The sequence below is a fragment of the Apodemus sylvaticus genome, chromosome 1 (assembly GCF_947179515.1).
Source record: "Apodemus sylvaticus chromosome 1, mApoSyl1.1, whole genome shotgun sequence".
In the NCBI taxonomy this organism is placed as follows: Eukaryota; Metazoa; Chordata; class Mammalia; order Rodentia; family Muridae; genus Apodemus; species Apodemus sylvaticus.
In genome coordinates this window covers 206,718,865-206,737,772 of record NC_067472.1, presented here as the reverse complement: position 1 = coordinate 206,737,772, position 18,908 = coordinate 206,718,865, and the positions used below count along the sequence as shown (strand labels likewise).

The window sequence follows — 18,908 nt, the reverse complement described above, 5'->3', positions numbered from 1 at the left end:
GGAGAGGCAATTCAGCCAGCCTCTCTCTCCTCACTCTAGGCTTAGGGTCTCCCTTAGAGAAAGGAACAATGGCCGGCACCATTTCACAGAGAATCAAACGAGCCAGGGAAGGTTCTAGAAGATTCTCCAAGATGCTGCCGCGAAAGCAATAAGGACAGCTTATCAATCCAGCAGGTAGTCTATCCGACCCATGCGGTGAGGAGCAGGCAGCTCAAAGGCCTTTAAAGCAGAGGACCATGGGGATGATGGTAGGTGAGAGAGAGCTCATCTGAGAGCTGTCCTCTGACCTCCATACATGTGCTGTGCAGAGACATGCCACACCCACACGCATGGTACATATGCGGCACACACACACACAGGCACACACACAGGCACATGCGCGCGCGTGTGCATTAATCCTAAATAAAACAAACATTTCAAAATAATTTGGAATATCTCAGTACAGTGGTTCACACCTATGATCCCAGCATTCTGAGGCAGGAGGATTGCCAGGAGTTTGAGGCTAGCCTGGGTTACATAGTGATATCCTGTTTCAAAAACCAAACCCCCGAAAGGATTCAGGTGTGCTAGCAAATAATTTTAACCCCAACATTCGGCAGACAGAGGCAGAGGCAGAGGCAGAGGCAGAGGCAGAGGCAGAGGCAGAGGCAGAGGCAGAAGCAGAAGCAGAGAGTTTGTGGCTAACCTGGCCGACACAGTTCTAGGCTAACCTGGGCTACAAAATGGGGTCCTGTTTCAGAAACAGAATATAGAACCATGCATGAGTGAAGCTTGTCGCCTCCATGTCTGGTACCCACGGAGTCCCACACACCGGAAACAATAACCCTCAGCTCATAAAGGACAGCTGACCTGGGCGTCTCTGCTTGATATTGAGAACTATACCGTAAAACATAGAGCCTCTGTGAGGTCACACCTCCAAAGGACAGTTTGGTTTGGGGCTTTATTAATCAGGCGTATCTGTGCCGCAGGAATGAGGACGCAGTTCGGTTAGTAGAGTGCTTGCGCAGCAGGCAGAAACCCTGGCCTCGAGCCCCAGAGACCTATCAATAAAACAGCACAGGCTAGGCATCGCTCAGGCCCGTAATCGCAGGAGGGCGGAAGCAGGAGAATCAGAAGTTCAAGGTCATCCTTGGCTACTTGGCAAGTTCAAGCCTAGCCTGGTCTATAGGAGACCTTGCCTCAAATAAACAAAAACCAAAATAAATGACCCTGGTGGAAGCCTCTATTCTTTCAAAGGCGGCCTCTATCCCTTGAGACTGATCTTCAGAAGTTTCCACAGTGACTTTGTCCTTTCTTGGCTCACGGGTCCCCAAGTCCTCTTTCCCACCTGGCCCTTTAAGAGCTGCTGCTGTGACCATAGCCGGGCAGACCCCAGCGGCTGCCTGCAGTGTTACCATGGAGACGGGAACTAGCGGGAGGGGGCCGGGAGGCGACTGGGTTCGCGCAGGCGCAGACTGAGGCTGCCGTTCCGCAGCGGGCCGCGCTGCGCGTCTAGACCAGGGTACGCGCTTCTCACTCCAGACTCGGCGCGAGCACAGGCGAGCCGCTGCTCCTACCCACCCCACGCCCACCAGGTGCGTTGATCGTCGCCCTCCTGTACCCCACCAGTAGTGTCCAGTCACCTAGGTTGTCAGGGACAAAGGGAAGGGAGGAGCAACCCGGGTCAGCCCGGAGAACGTTACACGTAAGCCCCCTGCGGACCCTCGGACGGCCTCGGGGGGGAAGATCGTTGCGTCCCGCTAGCCAGCAGGTAGCTATAGCCTAGAGCCCCAAACCCGGGGTCCGGACTCTAACCCTGCGGGTGGCCTTTCCAGAGTGGGGCCGTCTCCTCGTCTGTGTTCAGCAGCCCACCCCTTTCTCGGGCTCCCTCCCGCCTAAGATCAGCCTCCACCGGGCAGCGCCATGACTATGAGCCTCCTGCAAGATTGGTGTAAGGAGCTGGAAGTGGCGGTGCACAGGGCCCTCCTGATCACGGGCATCCCTGAGCGCATGCAGCAGGCGGACATCGAAGCTACCCTGAGGCCGAACTTGCAGCCCCTGGGCAACTACAGGCTTCGGACTGTGAGAGCTGTGACCAAGGAGAAGTCTCAGGCCGCCCTTGTAGAATTTGGGGCCGACTTCGATCACTCTGCCATACCTGTCCACATCAGGGGAGAGAATGGGGTCTGGAAAATCCTGAGTAAGGACCGCGGGCAAGACGCGCGGGTCCTTAGGCAGATGAGGCGCCTGTTGCTGGATGAAAGGCCCATGGATGACTTCAGAGAGATAGCCATCCCTCTGGTATTGGAGGCCCAGGCCCAGGCTAAGGGCTTAGGGAAGGAGGCCAAGAAGGCTGGCTCCTCGGAGGGGGCAGCGAGGAGCGGCCGTCGGGGCCGTCGGGGAGGCAAGCGCCGATCCAGAGGCCACAAGCTGACGGCTCAGAAGGGCCAGAAGAGGAGCCGCGGAGGGCGCCGAGCCAGGAGTGAGTCGGAAGACTCTTCCGATGACAGCCTGGGTATCGTCATAGAGGAGATCTACGCAGAGGACCTGAGCGTAGACGAAGACCAGAGGGCCCTGTACGCCACGCTCCAGGCAGCCGCCAAAGAGCTCACCAAGAAGTGGGCCTTTCGGGGTGACCAGGAAGAAGGAGATGCCCCCCGAGAGTTCTTGGCACTTGTCACCGTCACCGACAAAGCTAAGAAGGAAGAGATCGAGAAAGACCTTCCGGGGACCGAGTCTATCTGCTTAAACATCAAAGATGAAAAGAGCGGCGTCCCTGATTTAGTCGCGCTGCTGGCGGTGAGAGATACCCCCGCGGTGGAGGTCGATACAGAGTTGGATGACGATGATGAAGACGATGAAGACGATGAAGAAGATGAAGACGACGACGACGAAGATGACGATGACGAGGATGATTCCGACAGCGAGTCTCTGGAAAACGGAGAGCAAGAAAAGGAAGCAATGGATAGCCCCGAGTTCGTGGCGATCGTGGCTTACACAGACCCCGCCGACCCCTCTGCCAGGGAGGAAATGCTAAAAATCGCGTCGGTGATTGAGACCCTCGGCTGGGGCGACAAGAAAGACAAAAAAGATGTCCTTCCTCAAGTCCTGTCCGTCATGGCCAAGGACACCTCTGGGCCCAGGGTGAAGGTAGAGGAGGCGGGTCGCCAGGTGGACGCCATGGTTCTGAGGAAGGCGGAGGAAGATGGGAATCTTCTGGAATGTATTTCTACCTTGGCCGAAGCAGAGAACTGCCCCAAGGGAAAGAAGTCTGGGCTAGGTCTCCTCAGAGGCTGGACCGCTGAGGGCCACCAGGGTGGCCTCTTGGAGCTGGTGGCGCTCCTGGCTGCGCAAGACATGGTGGAAGCCGTGAGAGAGGGAGAAGCCAGCAGGTGGGGCAGTGGTGGAAGCGGCGGCCGGAAGTGCGATCACAGCCAAGGCGGTTTATCTGAGGTCCTGGCTTTCCTGGCCTCCCAGGAGAATCTAGAATCCAACGAGGAATCGGACGAGGATTCAGACACAGAATCAGAGGGAGCTTCCGAGGACACCGACAGCGAAGAGTCAGAACCTGGTGACAGTGTGTCCAAGAAGCCGCGCGCCAAGAGGGCGCGCACCGGCTCCAAAAGCCTCCCGCCGGCCGGGGCCACCGCGGTCTCCACCGCGTCCCGGGCTCGCAAACCCCGCAGGGGTGGCCGCGGTCGTGGCCGGGCTGTCACCCCAGAGAAGAAAGCGGGGAGCGGGGCTTCGACCGAGGACCATGCGGGGAACAACAACAACAAGAAGAAGAAGGGATCCGCCGGCGCCGGGGCCCGTGCCAGGGCTGGCGAGGCCAAGGCACAGCCAGTTGCTGTTCCCAAGTCTACCCGCGGAAAGAAAGCTCGCAGGGGCCCGAGGCGGGCGCCCAAATGCCGTTAGTGCCGCAGATGTCACTACGAGCCCTGTCTCTTGTGTGTGGGCTTCCCTCCCCTTTCCTCCTATTCCCTCTCCTCCCTGCAGCCCCCCTCCTCCCCGCAGCCCCCCTCTCGCTTAACCGTGTGCATTCGCTTTGTGCCCTGCCCGTCCCTGGCTGGCTGTGGCCGGTGCCCAGCTTTCCCGCTCAGTTCCGTGAACAGATGGCGTGAGCGATCGTTCTGGCTGCAGCCTAGATACGACAAGGAAAAAGAGACAAGACACTCGGATGCAGTGGCCGGTGGGTGCGGAGGAGAAATGGGCCTGAAGACACCGAGGGGCTCTGCTCTACCTCTGGAGCCCCCCCTCGTCCCGCGTGAGTGTGTGTGGGTGCCTGGCACTCCTGCCTGCCCATCTTCCCAGGCACCTGTTTCTGGCCGAGCAGTTGGGATCTGCTGTGAGCCGCCTCTGGCCCCGACTGGGCCTTAGTGAGAAGCGAGCGTGTTGAGCACTGTGGGCATTAGGGGAGCTTGGAAGGGTTAAGGGCCGTGTGTGTGTGTGTGTGTGTGTGTGTGTGTGTGTGCGCGCGCGCTCGCACTTTGAGGGGAAGGTATTCCATAAATGAAAGTCTGAGGGGGGCTGAGAGCCAGAGGAGGAATAAAAAACGGAAGGAGGGGAGGGGAAAGCTGGTGGGGGCGGGGCTGGAGGAGGAGGGAGACTGGGAGGGGGGCGAGAGGGAAGGAAGGGAAGGCGTTTGCATCAATCAGCCCACGCTCCTGAGTGAGACTCTGCAGGTGGGAAAGAGGGGAAGCCAAGCCTCCCCCACCAGCCCTTGTCCACAGGTTGAACTGGCAAAACCCTGCCAATAGATTCTGACTTGGAAAACGTAGGTGAAATCCAGATTTCTGGTTTTCCGGGCAAGCCCTGCCCCTCCTCCTGACTCCCCAGCTGTCGCTGGCCACTGCTCAGCTGTTTGCCCTTGTAACTCTTGACTTAATGTAACAATGGAGTTCCTTGTTCAGCGCCCCCCATTCCCCCCACCGTGTGCAGTATTTACCCCAGATCCCTTTAAAGGGTCAAGTGTCCCTATTGTAGGAAGCAGTTGCTGTGCCCCACCTTGGCATCCTTGGCCCAAGTGAGCCTGACCAACGCTGCCCGCTCCAGCCCTCAGCTGTCCCCGAGAGCAGCCGCCTGGGCTGCGTGTTTTCCTGTCGTGCTTCGAGCCAGAAGCCCCGGCTGCCCAGTTCTGTTCTGATGTGTAGATAATGCTTTGCCCTGCACAGCACTTTGCACCCTTTTGTTCCTATGTGTGTGTGTGTTTGTGTGTGTGTGTGTACGTGTGTTCGCGCACGTGTTCAACTTCCTATCCCCCAGGGAGGGACCAGCCCGTGGTACCCGGACCCTCTAGGATGTAACGTAAGTTCTGAGCAGCCTCACACCCAGACCGAAGTGTCCCGCTTCTTGGAGGGGACATAGAGAAACTGCAAGGGGACATGGGACCCTCTTTGTATAACCCCCTCTCCTTGCTTCCCAGGAGCAGTGATGGTGAGGGGACAGATGGAGAAGCGGGCCAGAGGGGCCTGTGGGCTGGAGAGGAAGCCCCTCTTGATGTAGGCTGATGGACTCGGGGTCCGGAAGGGCCCCACATGTCACTTCCTCTTGCGTAGCTATAGGTACCTGTCTTTGTGTGCTGTGTGACCCGGAGCCTCAAATGAAGCCTCAAATGAACATCCGAGTTGTTGGTTTTCTCTGTGGTCCGGACAATGGTGTGAGCGAGCGCGCCAGGTGGAGGGGCCTGCCCCGCGCTCACAGCCGACACACGACACGCGTCCCTGGCTCCTGCGCCTGGCACCCTGTGCGGAGTCTCTCTTGCCCTTCCACACTCCAATTCAACCACGGGCATTGTTACCACCTTTATTGTGACCTACAGCCCCACCCCAGACCCTGCTACAGCTCCTAGTTAACCTCACAGTCCCTTTTACCAAGCCTTACCCCAGAGCAAAGTCCTGCACACCATCTTGGGTCGGTGTCACCCGGCCAGGAATGCGGATATGGCAGCCCGGGGCGGGGTCGGGGTCGGGGAGGGTTGTCTTAGCGGCTCCATCTGACACCTGGTAGTGTCACTCCTCAACTCCAAGCCAAACATCTTAGTGACCTGGAGCCGTTTGGTCTGAGTGTCACCTCTGACCACCTGGAAGCAAGTCAGCGTGCACAGAATGCAGCTGGAATAAAGCTGAGCGCTGCTGTTGTCTTGAAGTCCCATCTGCACGAGCTCGCGTGCTTCACATGGCCAGTGGCGGCCATATTGCTCATTGTGGGTTCAGGACATCTCCATGGCCACCGAAAATTTTCTGTCAGTGAGATCCCTTCCAATCTCTGCCTCATTTCCCATAATCCCTTCTGTGTCTTTAATTCTCCAGGTCCTAGGAAACACTGCATGCTCCTACCTCAGGGCCTTTGCACAAGCTGCTCACACTGCCTGGCATGCTCTTCCTCAGGACTCTGGGGCCACATTCCCAAGGAAGGTCCCTTGATGACGCTTCCCATAGTCAGAGCCCTGACCGCCCCTGGGCACATTTGTGTGTCGACCACACCACACGCAGTGGGCTCTTTCAGCGGTGCTGCAAGAGGATGGGATGGGTCCATTGCTCGAAGATGAAATAAGGGCTCTTCCTGGGTTGGGGCGGGGTGGGGGCAACTCCTCTGAAGAGCATGGAGTCGGGCACCCAGGTCACTAGAGTCTGGAGACCCAAACGCAGAGGTGCGTTTACTGAAGACCACCCAGAGGCTTTGGTCCCTCCGTGTGGCTGTTTCTGCTGCAGCCTTCAGGGATTGAGCGGCCGCCTTCTCCAACCCCAGTGCCTCTCATTCAAGCTCAACAGCCTTGGCAAAGAACTCTGCAGCTAGGGCTCTTGGCCTCCTACCTGGCCCCAGAAAGGCGGATGAGCGGGGTGGAGGGAAAGCACAGCCTCTCAGAGTCAGGTCCCAGCAGTGGGAGTGGGTAGAGTATATCCTGTGTGTGCCGCAAGCAAGCGGCTACCGATTGGCTGACGTTAAATGATCGCAAGGGGCTCCCTTGGGTTGGAGAAACCAGACCCCAGATGCATTGACGGGGGACGTTCCAAGAACCATACGGTCTCTGGACGGAGGGACTTGAGGGTCGAAAAAAGAGCAGAGGAGCCGTGGAGTGGAGGCCCGAAGGTCCGTGATGGGTGAGGGGAGGCGAGGAAGAAGGTTTCAGATGCTCAGCCTCGCCAGAGGAGCGGGAGGGGGGGGGGGGGGGGGCGGAGATGGGCGGGGCTCGGCTGCCCTCTGGCGGCGGAAAAGGCATCTACACTACAGGCTGCGCACTGCGGAGTCCTGGGATCTGGAGCAGGAGCGTGCCTGGAAGGGGCCACAGGTGAAGAGTTCTCTAGATAAGGACAAGATCTACGTCTTAGATAGCCAGGACTGCAGGCTGAAAAAGGCTCCCAAGGCAGGAGCCTGAGGCCCGCTGAGGCAACAGAGGCCTGAGGCAGGAGCATGCCCGAGGGAAGTTACACAGCAAGGCACGAGAGAAGACCAGAGACCATCAGCGTGCAATTGCCGGCCCCTTTTGTGCAACGATCAGAGCTGGACACTGGGAAAGCAGTGTCACCAAGAGACACTTTAGCATCCTGTATGTGGTAGCGCACATCTTCACTCGGCGAGTGAAGGATGGAGGGTCAGTTCAAGGCTAGCCTCGGCTACATAGGTAATTCCAGGTCGAGTCCCTGTATCAAAACCAAGCAAGACCCAGCTCTCGATGGGCCTAAGGCGTGGAGGAGCTTGGGGCGAGTATGATGTTCAGAGTTCTACCCCAGCTCATGTGGTGGAGGGTACTGACTCCCACAGCTGACCTCTGATCTACATGTGTGAGAAGACATGGCAAAAGCATGTGCACACACATATGCACACACGCACACATATGCGCACACGTGCTCGTGCACACACACCCGTCTGGTGCCAGAGAGGACCCGGATCATTAGAGCAGGCTCCTCCCCTTCCAGAGGGTTCTTCTAGCATTCAGATGTGCAGGGGTGCCAACTCATAAGAGCTGCTCTGTGTGTGTGTGTGTGTGTGTGTGTGTGTGTGTGTAAGCAGAACGCAGAAGCAAGCAAGCATACACAAACCTCAAATGAAAAAAAAAACCACTTGGCTCTAGCAGAGCTGCTGGATAATTAGAATTCTGGTAACTGGAATTTAGCACAAGGATGCTGGGCATGGGGTAGTCCACGCAGATTGTCTGGATGTGTGTCCTTGCCTGGCTCCTCATTTATCCTGTCCCTCTGCCGCCTCGGAGAAGGACAGCGGCGCTCTAGATTCCTGGGGTAGTGGGTAGAAGAAATAAAGGGAGTGAGGGTTTTAAGGACTTATGACGTCACCCCTTCCGGTATCCAAGGTCTGGCGCCCACCCTGGTCCTTAGTGCAGGCTCCTCCTCTTCCTTGTGAGGCGCCAACTCACAAGGGCTGCAGAGGCCCCATTGGACCACGAGGGGGTGCACAGAGATCGCGGCCCAACCACACACTCCCCATAGATTCCCCTGCAACTGGCATCGAAGCCCAGAGTAAGGAGCTAACCCGACTGCCTCCCTGGCTCCCGGAATTTGTAAGATATGCACGTTCTGGGCCCACCTTGCACATATCGAGCCATTTCGGGGCCGGGCTTCCTAAATCTATTGTCAAAAGCTACTCAGTGACTGTAAGGCGTGGCCAGTCTAAGAACAGCTGCTCTGGGGTCCAAGTCTCTCCACACCTTGGGATCTGGAGATCTTACACACACACACACACACACACACACACACACACACACACACACACACACACACAGAGCAGCTCTTATGAGTTGACACCCTTGCATATCTGAATGCTATAAGTACCCTCTGGAAGGGGAGGCGCCTGCTCTAATGATCCGGACTACACGATAGAACTACCCACTTTAAGATTTATTATTCCTGAAGCTGGGCGGTGGTGGCGCACGCCTTTAATCCTGGCACTTGGGAGGCAGAGGCAGGCAGATTTCTGAGTTTGAGGCCAGCCTGGTCTACAGAGTGAGTTCCAGGACAGCCAGGGCTACACAGAGAAACCCTGTCTCGAAGAAAAACAAAACAAAACAACAGCAAAGATTTATTATTTCTGAGGCAGACTCTTTATGTAGCTCTGGCTGTGTGGCTCAGATTGGCCTCAAACTCACAGAGTTTGCATCTATCTCGGAGTCCTGGGATTAATGACACGCCCACCACGCTTGGCCATGTCCTCTAGGAGCTACATAATACTGGGCTATACTGGGCACTAAAGGAGCTTCCTGGGGGCAGATGGCTCTGCCCTGCCCTGGCCCCTTGTTCAGGAAAGGAGTATGTCTTTTTTTTTTAAATATTTTTTTATTTTTTATTTTTTTACTTTTGGTTTTTTCAAGACAGGGTTTCTCTGTGTAGCCCTGGCTGTCCTGGAACTCACTCTGTAGACCAGGCTGGCCTCGAACTCAGACATCCGCCTGCCTCTGCCTCCCAAGTGCTGGGATCCCAGGCGTGCGCCCCCACCGCCCGGCTGCAGTACGTCCTTTAATGGGTAACCCTTCCAAGAGCAAGAAGAAGGAACTGGATCGCAGCAAGTCTCTGAAGTTTTGTGGTGACAGCTCTCTCTCTGTGTGTTCTGTGTAATTTTTATCTTTGGTGACAGCGAGAGGCGACAGGGTTGCTACAGACAGAGGCTGGAGTCTGGCTTCTGGGTTTTCTCCCTGGACATCCATTGTCTTCGGAACTAAAAGTGCAGAGGCGCCAGCCAGTCACGGTTTGGAGCTGGGCCTTCAGGAACCACCTGTGCCTCCTTAGATGACAAAACGCTGAACGCGTCTCACTCTTAGTTTATTCCGTGTTGCTGTGACAGAAATACCAGACACAGTTTGTGGGAGAAATGCTTTATATTGCCTCATAGGTTCAGAGAAATCTCAGTCCATCAATGGCGGGGAAGGCATAGCAGCTTGGAGGAGTGACGGAGCCTGTTGCCATGGTGATGAACCCATCGTCAGAGGTACCACTGCTAGAACTCGGGGCTGGGAGGATCAGTAGGACTAGTGCCAGCCAGGCTCTGCCTCCTAAAGGCTGCGCAGCCTTTAGATAAAGCCCCAACCCCACTGTGGCAGTGAAGTAACCTGAGGCTGAAGAGGTGGAGACAGGAGACTCATCCATGCATCTCTGTTTGCTTTGTGAGATCAGTTCTCTCACTGAACCTGCATCTCCCGGCTTCAGCCGGAATGGCTGTGCAGCGAGTGACCAGGATCTACTTATCTCTATATCTCCATCCCTAGGATGGGGTTACAGACGTGTTCCACCACATATGATTTTACTGGTGCTTGGGATTTGAACTCAGGTCCCTATGTTTTTGAAACACTTTATCTAATGAGTCATCTTCCTAACTTTGGCTCATATTTAGAAATAATAATAATAATATAATTATACTAGTTATATTATATTAGCATTATTATATAAGTATGTAATATCATACTAACATTATATAAATATAATAATAATAATTATTATTATTAGTGGTGCTGCAGATAGACTGCAAAACTTTATACCTGCTAAATAAGTGCTCTACCATTGAGCCACGCCCCCAGCCCCTCACTGGGGGATTCTAGGCAGGGGCTCCACCACTGAGCCATGCCTCCAGCGCCTCACTGGGGGATTCTAGACAGGGGCTCCACCACTGAGCCACACCCCCAGCCCCTCACAAATGAGAGAAACCTATCTGTGTTTTGTGCATTTGGCTCACGAGTCTGTTAAGAATGTGTTTTTACGTTGTTGGGTCTCAGGTTTTTGTCTGTGGAACATGCTAGGATATGGTTTTAGCTTGTACTTGGCTGCTGTAACCATGAAGATGTGTTCCTTTGGGGCTGTGACCCCTGCTAACCATGACCCTAAAGTTGTGGTCACTTGAAAACAGTTTTGTGTGTGTGTGTGTGTGTTTATTTTTATTTATTTATTTATTTATTTATTTATTTATTTATTTATTTATTTTTATTTACATTGCAAATGATTTCCCCTTTTCTGGGTCCCCACTCCCTTGAAAACCGTTTTAAGGGGCAGGGAGAATGGCAAAGGCTGAAGTGTTTGTCGGGTAACTACGAGAGTGTCCAGCACTTGTAAAAGCCTGGCACAGTGTTCCTGCAACCCCAGTGCCGGGAAGTGGGCCCCTGTGACGTGTGGGCATCCAGCCTCGCTGAGTTAGTGAGCTAGACGGTCAATGAAAGACCTTGTCAGGCTGGAGAGATGGCGCAGCGGTCAAGAGCACTGGCTGCTCCTCCAGAGGTCCTGAGTTCAATTCCCAGCAACCACATGGTGGCTCACAACCGTCTGTAATGGGATCCGATGCCTTCTTCTGGTGTGTCTGCAGACAACAACAGTGTACTCACATATATAAAATAAATAAATACAAAAAATAAATAAACAGAAAAAATCAAAACAAAAATTACAAAAGAAGAAAGAAAGAAAGAAAGAAAGAAAGAAAGAAAGGAAGGAAGGAAGGAAGGAAGGAAGGAAGGAAGGAAGGAAGGAAGGAAGAAAGAAAGACCTTGTCTCGGAAAATAAGATGGAGAGGGTCTGGAGAGACTGGGTGACAATTACCGTATTCATTATTCCATCTTTCTAAAGATGATAACTCTTTCTGGGGCCAGTGTGATGGTTCATGGAGCAGGACCCTGGCCACCAGCACCGTGACATGAATCCCATTTCCTGGACCAACATGGTGGACTCACTGGCTCTCCAAGATTGTCACACGTGTGGCCATGCAGGGAGAGGGGCTCCTGGCAGTGGGTGGCTGTGGATTGGGGGAGAGTCACTTTCCTTTGGGGGTGTGACCCCTGCTAGGCTGCCCAGTGGGTGTCTCACAGCCGAGAGCACATAGGCAGCATTGGACCCAGGGGGTTCTTAGTAATAACAATAAGTTAAAAAGCAGCCTCGAAAAATGGCCAGGGCTCTGGTTTTGTGACTACAACTCCTAGCTGCTTCAGAGCAAGCCAGCTGCTGTGCTCTTTCCTCGGTAACCCAGGCCGGCAGCTGGGGCCGTAACATGAGCCTCACCCCACAGAACACGTCTCCCCTCGGCCCACATAATCCTAAGATTATAAGAAAATCAGAATGGCCCAGGATAAGGTTGCCTAGGCAATACCACTGAACCATTGGGCTCTTCCTTCCCCTCCCCACCCTTGTCCCCTCCCCTCCCTGTCCCCTCCCCTTCCTTCTCCCCTCCCTTCTCCCCTCCCTTTTCTTCCCCTTCCCTCCCCTCCCTCCCCTCCCCTCCTTCCCTTCCCCCTCCTTCCCCTCTGCTGCAAGGCAAGCTCAGCGGCAAATACTTAAGATCTATTTAGCCTGCTCAAGGCTGGGGAGGGTGGCACAAGTAACCACCTTTTCCCCCAAGACATTTTTATGTGACCCCCAAGATAAACATGAATAAAATAGGTATACAGACCAAACCTTGTCTGCTAATGAGTCATGAAATGTATTTTAAAACAGTTCTTTGATAACGCACCTGATATTTTTATTATTAAATAAAAGGCAAAGGTGTCTATCAACGGGATGATTGCACTCTCTCATCTTAAGTTGAAGAGCTAAATCTAGGTTGACTGTTTCATCTGGAGGATATAGAGAATCGCCAACAGTTTATTTTTTGTTTTGTTTTGTTTTGTTTTTTCCGAGACAGGGTTTCTCTGTGTAGCCCTGGCTGTCCTGGAACTCACTCTGTAGACCAGGCTGGCCTCGAACTCAGACATCCACCTGCCTCTCCCTCCCAGAGTGCTGGGATTACAGGCATGCGCCACCCCCGCCAGGCCTCAAGTTGCTTTTTGGTTATGGTGTTTACCACAGTAACAGGAAGCCAACTAAGGCGCTGCCAAACCTTCTCTGGAGTTGGCCTTTCTGGAGATTTGATGAGTTCTCTTCCACAACAAAAACACAGTAGGGTAAAAAGAGAAACCCTAAGTCCGGCAGATACGGTGGCACATGCTCGCCATCCCTGCTCTCAAGTTCTGATGCAGGAGGACCTTGCATTGGAAGCCAGCCTGTCCTACACAGTTGGAGTTTGTCTCAAAGAAACGGAGCTGGGCGTGGCCGACTCACCTGCAACAGCACGGGGAGGTGGAGTCGGGAGAATCAGGAGCTCAAGGCTATCTTTGGCTAAGCAGCAAATATGAGGCCAGCCTGGACAAGAGGACGGGTCCTCTTCAAGCAAAAACGAAAACCAAATAAACCCAAACCCAAAGGCTAAACAGAAAGGAAGAATATGGAAAAATAACCCTAAATACAAAGCAGAGGGCGATGGAGACATTGGAGTTGCAGAGATGTTGCAGTGTTGTCATAGAAACCACAGGGCCATGCGTCGTCATGGGAACCGCTCCTATTAGGGAGGGATGCTTCAGAAGTATTTTTAAATCCTCTGGCAATCAGTGTAGCTCCTTAATGTGAGACTGGGCAGGCAACTGATTCCACTAAGCACACAGGCATGGTATATAAACATACACATCTGAAGTTTCTATATATGTTTATGTATTCTTTTTCTACATGAAAAACATTTAATTATATATTTTTTATTGAGTTAGTTTCCCAAAGTATAGACTGGCCTCAGATTTGAAATGCATCTGAGGACAGCCTTGAACTTCTAACCGACCTGCCTTGAGCGGGGAGATACAGGCGTGCACCCCAAGCTGACTTTTAACTAGTTAATTCTTTTGCGACAGTCTTGTTATGCAAGCATGATTGGCCTGGTACTTGATCTGCAGACTTAGCAAGTCTTGAATTTTCTGGGATCCTCATGCTGAGAAAACAGGCATGCATTACTGTGCCTGGCTTTATAAACATCTTAATTGATTTACATTCACAGTTTTCATCTTTATTTAACATGCACAATTTTTTACCTACACGGATGTATGTCCACCTTGTGTATGCCTGGCAACCAAAGTGAGCAGAGAGTGAGTCAGATTTTTTGGAGCTGGACTTACAGACCGCTATGAATCACGGTGGAGATGGACCCTGAGTCCTATTCCAGAGCAGCCAGTGAGCTATAACCATTGAGCTATAACTCCTGTCTAATAAACACTTTTTTTTTCCTGAGAAAAAGTCTCACTATAGAGCATTGGCTGGCCTGGAACTCACAGAGATCCACTTGCCTCTGCTTCCTAAATGCTGGGATTGAAGGTGTGAGCCATCACACCTGGCATAAACACATTTTAATTTAATTTTTCTTTATTATTATTATTATTTGGCTTTTTGAATTTTGGGTTTTTTTTTTCAAGACAAGATGTCTTGGTATAGCCCTGGATGTCCTGGAACTCACTCTGTAGACCAGGCTGGCCTCGAACTCAAAAATCTGCCTGCCTCTGTCTCCCAGAGTGCTGGGATTACAGGCGTGCGCCACCACTGCCTGACATTTTATTTTTTATTGGTTATTTTATTTATTTACATTTCATATGGTATTCCCCTTCCCAATTTCCCCTTTGCAGCCCCCCATCCCCTCCTCCCTCCTCCTGCTTCTACGAGGGTGCTCCCCCACCCACCCACTCACCCACTCCTGCCTCCCTGCCCTGGCATTCTCCTGCAGTAGGGCATTGAGCCTTCAGAGGACTAGGGTCTCCCTTCCCATTGATGAAGATAAGGCCATCCTCTGCTACATACGTGGCCTGCCTGAGCCATGGGTCCCCCATGTGTACTCTTTGGTTGGTGGTTTAGTCCCTGGGAGCTCTGAGGGGGTCTGCTTGGTTGATATTGTTGTTCTTCCTATGAGGTTGCAAACCCCTCCAGCTCCTTCAAGCGTTCTTCTAACTCCTCCACTGGGGTCCCCATGCTCAGTCTGATGGTTGGTTGGCTGCAAGCATCCACATCCGTATTGGTCCATTTTCACTTATTTAAAAGACTTTTAGATTTCATTTTTAAAATTGTTTATTGGGGCTGGAGAGATGGCTCAGTGGTTAAGAGCACTGACTGCTCTTCCGAAGGTCCTGAGTTCAAATCCCAGCAACCACATGGTGGCTCACAACCACCCATAACAAGATCTGACGCCCTCTTCTGGAGTGTCTGAAGACAGCTACAGTATACTCACATATAATAAATAAATAAATCTTTAAAAATTGTTTATTTATTTATTTTGAGTGTTTGAGAGGGTTTTCCTGTGTATCCCTGACTGTTCTGGAACTCACTCTGTAGACCAAGCTGGTCCCAAACCCACAGAGATCCACCTTTCTCTGCCTCTGGAGGGCTAGGATAAAAGGCGTGTGTCACCACTGCCTGGCAAATTTCTTTCACCTCCATGCTGCAACCACATAGAATGACAAATGAAGCCAACATTTTGGGCTGGCGAGATGGCTCACTAGGTAAAAGGTTCACAGCATGGGTCTGTGACCCGAGCGTCATCCCCTTGGTGGAAGGAGAGAACGGATTTTAGCAGGCTGCCCTCTGACACGTGTGCCCTGGCACATGTGCACACGCACCCTTAGACACATGGCATGCACACATGCTAGTAAGTGAGATCACTTTGACATACAGAGGTTTAGAAGCGTGTCCTTCTCTAGCCCCACATTTCATTGAAACAGCAGAATTTAAATATATCATTTTTGTTTCCGTGTGTTGGGAGTGGGGGTTGCTTGCCCTGTATGCTCGTGTTGGCCAGAGATCAATATGCATGTCTTCTCCAATTGTTCTCCAGTTTATTTAGAGACTGGTTTCACAGTGTAGCCAGGCTGGCCTCAAACTCAGAGGTCCTCCTGTCTCTGCCTCTAGCCCTGGGATTAAAGTCCCATGATGACACCTCACTTCTTTCATGGAGGCTGGGGATTTGAACTCATGAACTCACGCTCCCACAGCAAGTCCTTTATCCACTGAACCACTTTCCTAGGCCTCCAGTTTCATTTTTTATGGCAGTCTTCCGAACATTTGTAGTCCACTGGAGAAATCTCAGTTTCTGGGCCACAGAAGTTTCCTTTTTTTGGAGTTATATGTAATATGGTTGGTTGAATTCGGACATAACGCTAATCACAGGAAATTTCATCTAAGCCACCTCAACTTTTGTGAACGTTGTAAGGTAAATTGTTTTCTTTCTTACTTCTTTGTTTGCTTCTTATTTCTTCAGTGGTCCTAGGATTGACTCTAGAAGCTCAAAAAATGTTTTGCCACTTAAGCACCCAGAGGTTTAAGTGTATTTATTTATTTTATGTGTGTGGGTATTTTGTCTGCATGTATATGTGTGCACCACGGATATACAGTGCCTGCAGAAGCCAAAAGAGAGCATTGGATTCCCAGTGCTGTAATTATAGCTGTGAACTACCATGTGGGTGTCAGGAACCAAATGCTGGAAGTCTTCAGTGCTAACCACTGAGTTATCTTTCCAGCCCCGACTGCTTTGTATTCTATTCTCCTCCTCCTCCTCCTCACAACAAAACACCACCACCACCACCACCACCACCACCACCACCACCACCACAACAACAACAACAACAACTTATGAAAGTTGCCAGACATGGCGGCACAAATCTTTAATTCTAGCACTTAGGAAGTAAAGGGAGGTAGATTTCTGTGAGTTCAAGGCCAACCCAGTCTACATAGAAAGTTCCACACCAGTAGTACCTTGGTGTGTGTGTGTGTGTGTGTGTGTGTGTGTGTAAATTTAAGGAGAAGAACGTAGTCCGTGGTGGAGAAATGGCTCTGGACGGATGCAGAATATGGACATTTTGCTCAGTGGATAGCTGAGCAGTCACAGCGGTCGCATCTTTGTCTGTCTTCCATATTAAGTTTGATTGCAGAGCCCCAGCAAGCCGGGATGATGCTTAGCAACCAATGGATTGTTGCCATGGAGACCGCCGGGATGCAGATCTGAGGACCTTCCTTGTGCAGGAAGCAAGCGCGCACGAGCGATCTCCAATGCCAGCTAGCCAGCTCCATGTAGCTCAGGGGATCAAGGCTGTGTGACCTGTGCTGACTGGAGCTGGGGCTGGCACAGGCACGGAGTCCTGGCCTCTTTGGGGCCAGAGCCTGTGCTTGGGAAAGCATCTGCGCTCCAGGCTCCTGCCCTTGGTCTGAGTGAACTGTCAGAAGCAGGAGGCCAGAACATCCCTGTGAACCTGCGGAGCGCCAGGCTCTAGGAAAGGGCGAGGGCTGATTGCACCACATTCAGGACACGTGAGCACCAGGGGCCCAGGCTGGGAAAGAGGATCCCGGGGTGTGGGGAGCAGAGGGGGGCGATGTGGACGAGTCGTTTTGTAAGGCCAAAGCAGTGGAGGGGTCAGGGGAGACCTCTATTCCTGTCCATCTTCCAGGGAAGATGCACGATTCATATTTGCGGACTACCTTACTCCCACCCCCTCCCTCATAGACTCTCTCTTTTATGCACAGGAAGATGTCGGAGTCCGTGGCCAGGAACCTGCTAGAGGACTGGTGCAGGGGCATGGGAGTGGACATCCACAGGTCCCTGTTGGTCACTGGTATCCCTGAGCACTGTAGCCACGCAGAAATTGAGGAGACCTTGAATGGGGTCCTTTTGCCATTGGGCACATACCGTGTGCTCAACAAAATGTTTGTGAGGCAAGAGAACGCGAAGGCTGCTCTCGTTGAGGTTAGCGAGGGTGTGAACCTGAGCGCTATACCCCGGGAGTTCCCAGGGAGGGGCGGTGTCTGGAGAGTGGTCTGCAGGGACCCCACCCAGGACGACGACTTTTTAAAAAATATGAACGAATTCCTGGATGCCGAAGGGCGCACTTGGGAGGATGTGGTGCGCCTCTTGCGGCTTAACCGCAGCCCACCACTCCCGAATCCAAACCAGCCTCCACCGAACTGGGCAGAAGCCTTGGCCTTGCTCCTGGGCGCGGTAGTGCCGGTCATCTTCTACATGGAAGCTGCACTCCGTCGTCATCGGGAGGAAAAAGTGAGGGCTGAGGAGGCTCCCGGGGCTGAGTTGACGGCAGCTTGGGCTTCCACAGAGAGGAGGAGAGTACAGAAGGAACCCGGGCTGGGCGTGGACGTGGGCTCAGCTTTCAAGATGGAGGGCCGAAACTACTGGAAGAACACAGAGGACCATGGCGACCCTCCAAAACCTCTACTTTGGAGGGCTGGAGGTAAGATTCACTCCAGGAGAAAGAAGCAGAAAAAAAATCCTAAGCAAGAACCAATAGACTGGAGAAAACCCCAGGGCAGCAACTACAACAGCAATTACAATAAGGCTAATTCGGAAGCTGCGACCGCCCAAAGCTCAGAGGTCCCAGAGTCTGTGGAGAGCAACGAAAACCCCTTTGTGAAACAGGAGGAGACAGGTTGGAGGAAGAAAAGAGTCTGGAGGGATCCCAGCGATCTTCCTCAGAGTGGGCTGCCCACAGCTGACAGCCCCAGGGATCTAGAGGATTCAGATCAAGATGGTGGACCCGAGAACACCCCAAAGAAGAAAGCCGTGATCTGGGTCTCTAACAAGATCCCTGCTGCCACGAGGAAGAGGAAGAGCTGGGGTGCTCTCTCCTATGTCCTGCTTGATTCTGAAGGCAGCAAGAACAACACAGCGATTGGATCCAGAAGAGCTGTGTGGGTTCCTCAGGGAGCCCAACCCGATGCGGGGCTCAGAAGACCAAGCGGGGAGGCTTCCCTCGGGTCTCCAAAGGTGAATGCATTTAGAGAGGACTCCTTCCTTGGTGAGGATTAGCGAGGAAGAGCCTGGGCCTCCCTCCTGGGTGCGAGGCATCATTGAGGCCAACAGTGATCCGTGACTCTCTGACCCATTTCCCTCCATGACAATGTTTCGGTTTCGGTTTCGGTGTAGGACATGGTGTCACATGCTTGTAATCCCAGCGCTTGGGCAGTGAGGCAGGGGGTTGAGAGTTTAAGGTCAGCCGGGCTACATAAAAATTTACATTTGAGATTCTGTAGTCTGTTAGAGTGCAGGGCCCTGAGGATGTTTCTAGGGCCTGGCTGGGTGGGGGTGGGGGTGGGGTGGGGGTGGGGGTGGGGGTGGGGGGGGTGGGGTGGGGTGGGGGTGGGCGTGGCTACGGCCCTGGACTC

General features: G+C 52.9%; 2 protein-coding genes across 2 annotated transcripts; both read left to right on the top strand.

The window, feature by feature from the left end:
• Positions 1 to 1,886: 1,886 nt before the first annotated feature.
• Pnma8b (PNMA family member 8B) lies at positions 1,887 to 4,399 on the top strand. The gene has a single exon (XM_052181008.1). The coding sequence runs from the start codon at positions 1,903 to 1,905 to the stop codon at positions 3,892 to 3,894; it is 1,992 nt and encodes a 663-aa protein (XP_052036968.1). The 5' UTR covers positions 1,887 to 1,902; the 3' UTR covers positions 3,895 to 4,399.
• Positions 4,400 to 17,262: 12,863 nt separating this feature from the next.
• Pnma8a (PNMA family member 8A) lies at positions 17,263 to 18,524 on the top strand. The gene is given in 2 exon segments (XM_052168793.1): positions 17,263 to 18,460; positions 18,463 to 18,524. Coding segments are annotated over 2 exon segments (1,260 nt in total).
• Positions 18,525 to 18,908: the final 384 nt, after the last annotated feature.